The sequence below is a fragment of the Elaeis guineensis genome, chromosome 9 (assembly GCF_000442705.2).
Source record: "Elaeis guineensis isolate ETL-2024a chromosome 9, EG11, whole genome shotgun sequence".
Classification (NCBI taxonomy): domain Eukaryota; kingdom Viridiplantae; phylum Streptophyta; class Magnoliopsida; order Arecales; family Arecaceae; genus Elaeis; species Elaeis guineensis.
In genome coordinates, this window is record NC_026001.2 from 89985010 (window position 1) to 89995351 (window position 10342).

The following is a 10342-nucleotide window of genomic DNA, read 5'->3' on the forward strand; positions in this document are numbered from 1 at the left end:
AGGTCGCCAAAGAATTAGAAGTAGATCGGCTTTAAGCCTACAGTGATTCTCAATTAGTAGTAGGACAGGTCAGTGAAAATTATGAAGCTCGGAATGACAGTATGGCTAGATATCTCGAAAGGGTAAGGGAGATCATCCCTACCTTCGGCAGCTTCGACATCAGGCAGATCCCGAGATCGAAAACTGTCAGGGCCGACCTTCTCTCCAAGTTGGCTACGCTAGCTCCGATCGAACTGCCTAAGAAAGTCTTCTTTGAGGTTCTGAAGTGCCCAAGCATGGAAGAATCACAGTCTGTGATGGAGATCAGCTATGAACCCAGTTTGATCGACCCACTAGTTACATACCTCAAGGACGGGGTTCTTCCTCCTGATGCAAAAGAGGCTCGGAAGCTTAAGAACCAGGCCTCTCGATATATCCTCTACGAAGGCAAGCTATACAAGAGGTCGTACTCCTTGCCCCTCTTGAAATATCTCCGGCCTTCCGAAGTCGACTTCGCCTTGAGGGAGGTACATGAGGGAGTCTATGGAAATCACATGGGGGCCAGGTTTTTATCCCATAAGCTGCTCTGACAAGGTTATTACTGGCCTACCATGTACCATGACTCCGTCGAATATGTCTGAAGATGTGACTGGTGTCAAAGATATGCCAATATACAAAGGCAACCTGCCTCCGAACTTACACCATTGAGTGCCCCATGGCCGTTCGCGCAATGGAGGATGGATATCCTCGGATCTTTTTCCATGGCATCAGGACAGCGGAAGTTCCTCCCGGTGGCAATAGACTATTTCACCAAGTGGGTCGAAGCTGAACCTTTGGCAAAAATCACGGAAGCTAAAGTGCAGGACTTCATCTGAAAGTCGATTGTCTGTAGGTTCGGCTTACCCAGAACCCTCATTACTGATAATGGGTGACAATTTGCTGGAGCAAAGTTTGTCGAATTTTGTGAGGACCTAAACATCTCCCACAACTTCACTTCAGTGGCCCATCCTTAGGCAAATGGCGAGGCCGAGGTGACCAACAGGACTCTGTTGCAGGGCATCAAAGCGAGACTTGAAAAGGCAAAAGAAACTTGGGCTGACGAGCTCTATCATGTGTTGTGGACATACCGGACTACTCAGAGATTGCCCACGGGGGAGACCCCCTTTGCCTTAGCTTTCGGGATAGAGGTCGTGATCCCAATAGAACTCAAGCTTCCGTCAGCACGAGTCGTGACGTTCGACGAACGGCGCAACCCACTGGATCTCAAGGCCAACCTCGACTTGTTAGAAGAAAAGCGGAAGACGGCTCAAGTTCGGATGGCGGCTTACAAACAGAAAGTAGCCCGCTACTACAACTCCCGGGTCAAAAATAAAGTCTTCAGAGCGGGGGACCTAGTGTTACGACGAGCCGCTGCCTCACAACCTCAGAATCAAGAAAAACTTGCTCCAAACTGGGAGGGTCCGTATGAAGTCAAGGAGGTAGTCCGGTCCGGAACATACTATTCAAAAGAGCTCGGAGGAGCAGAGCTTCCTCGACCATGGAACTCGAAAAATCTACGAATGTATTATCAATAGCTTCGCCTTAAATAAAAATTTCGTATTTGCATATTTTTCTTTTAGCATGAATTTATAACGACAGGGAATAACTCTCTCATGCAATTGAAATTAAGCATGTTAGGAACAGGAGGAGAACCTCGTCCTAACATGAGCAAAGTCGAAAGCCCAGTTTCTTAAAGACCGGATGGGGGGAGAGGCCCTTACAACGGCCCTGATGTGCCCCCACAGCCTTATTAGGAACAGGAGGAGAACCTCGTCCTAACATGAGCAAAGTCGAAGGCCCGATTTTCTAAAGATCGGATGGGGGGAAAGGCCCTCACAACAGTCCTTATGTGCCCCCACAACCTTGTTAGAAACATGAGGAGAACCTCGTCCTAACATGAGCAAAGTTGAAGGCCCGATTTTCTAAAGACCGGATGGAGGGAGAGGCCCTCACAACGGCCCTTATGTGCCCCCACAGCCTTGTTAGGAACAGGAGGAGAACCTCGTCCTAACATGAGCAAAGTCGAAGGCCCGATTTTTTAAAGACCGGATGGGGGGAGAGGCCCTCACAACGGCCTTGATGTGCCCCCACAGCCTTGTTAGGAACAGGAGGAGAACCTCGTCCTAACATGAGCAAAGTCGAAGGCCCGATTTTTTAAAGATCGGATGGAGGGAGAGGCCCTTACAATGGCCCTTATGTGCCCCCACAGTCTTGTTAGGAACAGGAGGAGAACTTCGTCCTAACATGAGCAAAGTCGAAGGTCCAGTTTTCTAAGAGATCGGATGGGGGGAGAGGCCCTCACAACGGCCCTGAGGTGCCCCCGCAGCCTTGTTAGGAACAGGAGGAGAACCTCGTCCTAACACGAGCTGAATCCGACTGTCGAGAACAAGGAGAAGATCTCGTCCTGACGCAAACAAAGACTCTATTGATCGACAAGGAGGAAAGCTTCCTCAACGACACCTCTACGCTTTCACGACCTCATTAAGAGCAGGGGAAAAACCCTCACTCGAACACGAAAGAGAAAGGGGAGATGAAAAAGAAAAGCTGACGAACTACTTCCACGACAAATAAAAACAAACTACATCAAAGACATAAGGAACTTCATCTCAGTCGCTAAGAGGAAACCTGACATGGACCGAGGATAAATCGACCTTCTCAAAGTAACGAGAAGTTCGGACCCCCAAGCTCGAGCACCGGAAGAAAGCATCAAACGCAAATGGCCTCGAAAGAACCTACGGTCATCAACCAAAGGGCAAATTGACACTGCAACGATCGGGAACCTCCGAACAGCGTCGACATCGAACATGACGAAAGATAAAAGGAGTCCGGTAAATAATCGGTTAATACCAGAATGGGCGAGGTAATAAATAATTTCATTCTCATTTCATTGGTGAAGTATACATGACAAAGCCTTGAAGGCCAAAAAAGAAAGGAGGGGACGAGGTAACGAAAAATTCTCTTCTCATTTCATTAGCGAAGTGCACGTTACAAAGCCTTAAAAAAAAAAATAAAACAACAAACAAAACAAACAGCTCTAAAGAAGCTCGACTTCATCAGACTTCGAACTCTCAGTTCCAGCCATCGTCTAGAATTACTTCAAGTACTTGGCTTCTTCTTTCAGTCCCCCTTTCGGGTCAGCAATTACTCCAATATTATCTTCGAAGTACATGTAGATACCATCTTTTTCGTGCCATAGTTTTCGCTGCCTCACGATGACGACGGGCATGACCTTCTTTCTGAGGTCAGATTCCCCCTCACAATGACGGCGGGCATGACCTTCTTCCTGAGATCAGGTTTTCCCTCATGATGATGTGCATCGGGAAGCCCTCGCGGTCGAAGATGTGCCATAAGCACGGGCTCTGGGCCATCAAGGTGAAACACTGTCGGATCTGTCTCTTTTACCCTCACCTTCTTCGCCAACCCGAAAGTTGCAGCGTCTTCCCGCTCGTGGGTTTTCAGGCTTTGGGCTAACATTAGAGCCGCATCCGCGTCCATATCTGCAACGAAGGAAGATCAGTGCAGTCTACAAATAGGGCCGCAGAAGTAGAGAAGGTTTTGAGGCTAACCCAAGCTGGTCTGAGGGATGCGAGGGTACAGAGATGAGGATGGCTCAACGGACGCCTAAAGCCAGGAAGGAAAGACTGAAGAAGCTCTCGTACAAAGTGAGATCCCTGAAGGGGGGAGGCAGGTTTAAATAAGCGATGGGGTCCGATGCAATAATGACTGCAAGACTCCTCAGACCAGTCCGTGACTGCCGCGTGGCCCACTCACCGTGGCAAGCGGCTAGAGGTGGCCGATAATTAGTAAAACCATTATGGCACCGTACCTGGGACTGCGCTCTAACGCGAATTTCAAAAAAAAAAAATCTTTTCCGAAAAGGCTCCAGTACCAGCGTACCGAACGTCAAAATATCTGGCAACCACTGAGTACGAAAATCGAGGAGAGCAGCTTCGGCCGTGAGAATTTCTCTGTACTTCCTTCATTTGGAATCCGAACTCGAAAGTAGGGAGACCGGTGTTGGGTATAAAGTACCCCCCGACCGAAGTTTATAAAAGATCGATCCCTCCAGGGCTCTTCCGGCTCCCGACCTTATGTGTGGCGTCTCTCCGAACCCCCTCAACCGTCCGGACTTCTTCGACAATGAACTTCTGCATTCATCCACTGGGCCACCCCAAAGGCCCTCAGGGCTCCACTGTTAGCCGACCTTCTACAGCAACCGACTACCCCCGAATTTCTTTCGGACTTCATCAGCATCCGAGCTTCCCCAACAGCGAGATTTCTACAGTAACCAGACTCCACCCAAGTTTCTACGGCGATCGACCGCCTCCCGGATCCTAATTGAGCTCCCGCGAGAGCCGAACTTCTGCTACGAACGGTCTACTCCGAACTCCTACAGCAGGTTGTCTATCCCAGATATCTCCTGTAAGCAAATTTCTTCCGAACTTCTGTTACAGGTAGACTCCAGCCGAGCTACTCTGTAGCGAGTGGGTTCTGGACAAACTTCTACAGTGGGACACTATTCCGAGCTTCCACGACAACTGGTCCTCGCCCGAGCTCCTACAATAAACGGCCCCCTTTCGACCTCTCGCGAGAATCGAAGCCCGTCCGAACTTCTCCAGCGGATGGATTCCAGACGAGCTTCTATAACGGACGAGCTCCAGCAACTGGGTCCCTGCGATAGTCGATCGCCTCCGACATCTGCCGAGCCTCCCCAGCACTATCCGAAGTCCATCGCCGGCCGACCTCCTACCAGGCTCCCCATAAAATCGGACTTCTCCGACGGACGATCTTCGGATGAGCTTCCACATCAGATAAATCCCAGATAGACTTCCCTAGCGATCGGACTTCTTCGGACTTCGCCAATAAAAAAATCTCCATCCGAACTCCTACAGCAGGTGACTCCCACCTGAAAGGTCAGCACCCGAAGCGTCCGACAACAGTAGATTCATCAGCGACCTCGGAATATCCGAGCCTCTTCTAGAACGATGATGTAAAGAGCCATTTTGCTCCATCAGGCATCCCAGCCGAGCTTCAGCCGACGGATCCAAACTCTCTGGCAAGCCATAACAAGGGCCACTACCTTACTCCACTCGTTGCAATGGATTCCACGCGGTTCCACCACTCTCTGACAAGCCACGACAAGAGCCGCCATCCTGCTCCACTCTCTGCAACGGATTCCATGCAGCTCCACCACTCTCTGGTAAGTCCCGACAACGGACACCATTCCACTCTCCGCAATAAGCTCCACGTGGCCCTGAACAACCCCTGACGGCACTACTCTCCGTAACAAACTCCACGCGGCTCTGAGCGGTCCACTACCAGACGGTTACAGACATCGCTGTCAGTTAGTTACCCCTTCCGTCTATAAATAAGGACCCCCAGATACATTCTTCTAGAGGCTGGTAACTCTATCTCAAAATTCTGTCAAAATTTTCGCTCGAGCACTCCATTTCTGTTGAAGCAGAGTACTGACTTGAGCGTCGGAGGGTCTTGCCGGAGCACCATCAACTCCGATTTAGACTTTCTTTGCAGGTCCCGGCGGTGACCGCGGTCATCCCAGCTCTAACTTTTCCGACTTCGACGGAATTCTGCACCAACACTAGCTATATTGATTGAACCAAGTTTTTTTCGACTTTGATCGATCAACTCTGAGATGAGCCCGATCAACCTTTTATTAAAACCAAGCTCAAGCTTTTCAAATCAATTCACAACCTGGCTTCAGATTCAAACTTGTTGCTCCTGTTCTTTTAAAGTTGTAACCTGATGAACCTTAGCGTAGTTAAGTCCATGATATTAGTTGTTAATTTCGTCTAACTTGAATAAGCTGCAGCAACTTTGCAAATCCTAGTTTCTCAAAGGCCTGATCTGCACACTCTTATACACAACCATGGTCATCTGAATTGTGGATTTGTCTTCCTGATTTGCTTTTGAGAGATGTCCAAGGATAGCCAGTTTACTAAGTTCGATGGATGGTAGGCCTAGACAGAGATGCACATTATTTAGGCTGGAGAGCCAGGTCTATACTAATGCTTCCTCCAGGATTGAGTGTGGATTTGGTCAACTTGCATCAGATTTTAGAATAAACATGAGCTGACCCAATTACAACCAGACCAAAAATAATAAAAAAATTGTTTGCAAGGGTGCAATAAATTTAATACAGATATATAGCCAAATCCATCGAGCGATTAGTTTATTTTGGGCTCGAATCCTAGACTCAATTGATTTACATACATGAATCCACCTCACCAATTTTACATCTAATAGAACCATAGATTATGACTACAAGGACCTGAATAGGTGTTTAAAGTTAGCTTTAGAGGCAGACACAGGACAAGAATGGGAGTAACTGGCTACATGTGTCATGACATCAGATAGGCAATAAAGTCTTGTTTAATAATGTGGATCAGGAATGAAAAAAAGGAAGGAACTAGATCTATTAAAGCCAAGAATTTTGGGGGCAGATGTCCTAAGCCAGCCAAGGCTAATCATTAACTATAGAAGTTGGTGGATTAAGAACTTGTGAAGAGTGAAGCTCTCCAATGGAATTTTAAAGGAAGGATGTTCTGGAGTAAGCCACATGTTGAGATTGCACCAAGAAAAGGTAAAAGAAGCTACATGTTGAGGTTATGAGTAGTGTTTTGCAGTCACTTGGTGATCTTCATCCAATCACCATTAGAGCTACTTTAGTTCATGAATACTTTTATTTTCCCAACTTTTTTTTTTGTTAGGTTTATCTTCTGATAATAAGGAGAAAACAATAGTCCAAAATGAGATGCTTGTGCACCATCAATTCATGAAGTTTACATTGTCATGCTTGAAACTCCAACCCCAGAAAATTTATTCTATGAACCAATCAGTGATGCTACATACATGTTCATGGTCAAGTACTCTCACCAGGGAGGAGGCTTCTCTTACAAGTATGATGAAAAGAACTGTGGATAGTCAAAAGGTCAATGCTAAACTAACATGAAAACGGACAAATAACCTTATAAATATCAAGGTGAGGGCACAAAAGCTTTTGCTTATAGGAGAACCCACCACCCATGGCCATGCATGACACTTTTTATCCTTTAAGTAGAATTTAATGCTGAGGTAGTAGTCAACCATATCAAATTTTTTATCTTTTATCATGACACATTACTTCAACGTGGGCGGATAGTGGGGATCAAATCCACTTATTTCAACGTTGTACATCTCCTTTCATGTTACTTTAGCATTTTTCTGACCAAAAACCATCTTTTTTTTTTTTTTTCCCCAAGAAGATTATCTTTATTAATTTATGCATCTTAGTAGCCTAAGTAGTTAAGTTTTTAGTTTCATAGAAAGAGACATGGAGAGAGCTAAACTGCAGAACATATAAACTAGAGTGATGCATCTTAGTTATTCATTCCCTATTTCATTGAAAGGTTAATATAGGAGTGGATACATTGTTTAAGACTTATTAGTAACCTAATTCAAGTACAACATCGGACAATAAATACAACAAAATACACCACACTCTTTATCGCATTCACATCCTTCTGTATTATCGGTACATTATTATAAGCAATCAAGCATGCTTTAGCTCACAATACTATCTCGTAGGGCAACTCGACAAACTAATGGCTTCTTCATCTCGAGCGAAAGGCGCAAGCACTCCGATAGTTGGATAGGTTGACTAGCAGTCCAATTGTACCATTGCAGAAGTCGTGCAAGCCACAAGTGGACTGTAGTCAAGCCTAAGACCCTCCCGGGGCAGACCCTCCGACCGGAACCAAACGGTGAGAGCCTCAGGTCAGAACCTAGTACGCTCACATCCTCTTCAAGGAACCTCTCGGGTCGAAAAGCCCATGGATCTTTCCATATGGAGCCATCATGGGTAATGGCCCACATGTTCACCATGGCTGTAGTCCCTGCTGGAATGAAGAACTTGTCCACATGGACGTCCCTGATGGCTAGCCTGGCCCATGAGAGAAGTGGGCCAGGTGGGTGCAATCTCAGGACCTCCTTGACGATGGCTTGAAGAAACCGAAGCTTCGACATGTCTGAATCTCGCACAGGTCGATTGCCAACGATGGTGTCGATCTCTTGCTGGGCCTTGGCTTGGATTTTAGGGTGTAAAACCATTCTTGCCATGGTCCATTCCAAGAGGATGGCAACAACATCTGTTCCCCGGAATATCATTTCCTATGCAAGGCAATAACATCCAAACGATCAATGAGATAATGAACTTTGGTTAGATGATTCAGAGGAGATAATGAGTCAGGTAAAGTTCAAACACTGAATTGCTCAAACACAACGAGGCAAGATTCAACTAGGTTTGGAAGGGACTAGATCTTTATACTGTTTGAAAGCAGGTCCAAGTTGGAACCTGTTTTATGATTAGGATCTATGTTTATTATCTAAATCTGATAGATAAGCCATCATTTTGGACTAAGATCAAATTATTATCTGACCGTTTTGCATCCTAATGATTATATAATCTAACGGAGGATTAGGTAGGAGATAATTTCCCTTTCAGCAACAAACGTCACTTATCAAATTCTTTTTTCCACAAAGTGGATGGAGCTTTCTGTCCCCCTTAGTCAGAAGCCTACAGTGGGTGCTTTTGGCTACTTCCGAACTAAGATTGTTTGGGGTCTTTGTCTCAACAGAAAGGCAGGACTATCATAGTACTTGCTGGAAAAATTAGCACACAAATATTCCATAGAGAAGAACTACGGGTAGAACAAATCTAAGAGGGTGTATGTGTGCATGAGAGAGAGAGAGAGAGAGGACTCACCCAAAGCACCGCTACTATATCTGAGTCACTAAGACTCTCTTCCTTTGGCAAAGCAAGCAGCAAGCTTAGAAAGTTATCTTGGTTGGAGAAGTCACCCAGTATTCTTCTCTCTTTTATAATATTAGCCATAAGATCCTTAACTCTCAAAGCCAGATGCTTGCACCTCCTTCCCACCCCATGGAAGTCCAAGAGGCCCCCCAAAGAAAAATAATCCTCCAAATTAAACGTCCCGATCAACTCGTACCCTTCCTTAATCATCTCAACCAACTCTTTTTCCTCCAGTTCCCCAAGTGACCTTCCAAACACACTTCCCACAACACTCTCCAAGGAGCCCTTCTGCAACACTCCCCTCAGCACCACCATCCCTGTTTCTTCCATCTCTTTCCACACTCTATCTATCATATCGTCGGCCACTCGACACCGCAGTCTCTCCAGGGAAGCAATCCTCCGAGGAGAGAACATGTTGTTGGCGGCTATGCGGCGTAGATGCCGCCAGTATTCACCAGAGGGGGCAAACCCAATGGCTCGTTCGAACATGAGGAGCCGGGCCGACATCTTAATCGGCCGGTCGGAGAATGCTGTGCTGCATAGGATCTCTCGAGCAGTGTCAGGATGGCTACTAATGATGACCGGTGTTGCACCGAAGCTAAGGGCCATGAGGCGGTTCGCATGGTGGGATTTCGATAAGTTGGCTAGCTTCCGATGCACAAGAGGCCCCATGAGAGGAAGGTTGCCGAGCAACGGCCACCCGGTTGGACCAGGGGCTATCGGAGCGTTTCCCAAGTACTTGCGCCATGCAAAGCCACCAGGGACAAGGCATGTGGTGAAGAAGAGTGGAAGAGTGAAAGAGAGAGTGGAGAGTAGGAAGAGGAAAGGCCATGGTGTATGGTTATGAGCTGCAAGGCAGAAGATGAGTAAGAAGAGGCTGGTCATCAAGTGGGTTCTCATTGGAGGAAGAAGAGGAAGTGGATACTACTATACTATTGGAAGGAGGACAGGACGGCTTGGAGTTACTTAATATCTAAATGTGGAGAGTAGCAGTGAATGACCCTCATATTTATAGGGGGAGAGGAGAGTGCTTTGGTCGCACAAAGCTAGAGAGGGGAGCTTTATTGTAATTTTCTCTCCTCTGGCCTGGTAGTATGTTCCCAGAACCAGAGATGATTGCGACCACGACCCCACTGGGAGCCTTAAAATATACACATTTTAAGTGGGCCCGGACCTTTTCTGGCATGGAGGACACCAATCACACCCACGGACACGATAGCTTCCCAATTTCTCATCAGTTAATTGGCCTCAAGATAATTTTAAAGATGTCACGTAGGTTCATCCAGGGATAACTCTTCACACGAGAGAATGACTCATGTTTTTTCACAATATATACCATTACGAGATTTGTGCAGATAGATAAAAAAAATCTTTGAAATATTTTAAAAATTATATAAAATATGATTCAATAATTAATATCATAAAAAAAATCAATCATTTTTTTACACAATAGATATATCCGAACCTTCGTTCTAAAGATTTCTATAGCTCCTAAACTTTTGAATGTTTTACATG

At 46.2% G+C, this 10342-nt stretch overlaps 1 protein-coding gene across 1 annotated transcript; it reads right to left on the minus strand.

The window, feature by feature from the left end:
- Nucleotides 1-7380: 7380 nt before the first annotated feature.
- On the minus strand, nucleotides 7381-10135 carry LOC140850776 (cytochrome P450 78A5-like). The gene is made up of 2 exons (XM_010919232.4): nucleotides 8780-10135; nucleotides 7381-8184 (listed from the first exon to the last, which is right to left on the minus strand). The coding sequence occupies exons 1-2, from the start codon at nucleotides 9725-9727 to the stop codon at nucleotides 7579-7581; spliced, it is 1554 nt and encodes a 517-aa protein (XP_010917534.1). The 5' UTR covers nucleotides 9728-10135; the 3' UTR covers nucleotides 7381-7578.
- Between the last annotated feature and the right edge of the window lie 207 nt (nucleotides 10136-10342).

Excerpts from the sequence above, each read along its gene's own strand:
- LOC140850776 (XM_010919232.4), bottom strand. The coding sequence starts at position 9,727 with ATGAGAACCCACTTGATGACCAGCCTCTTCTTACTCATCTTCTGCCTT. Across the intron at positions 8,185-8,779 it reads ATATAGTAGCGGTGCTTTGG|GAAATGATATTCCGGGGAAC; the intron begins GTGAGTCCTCTC and ends TGCCTTGCATAG.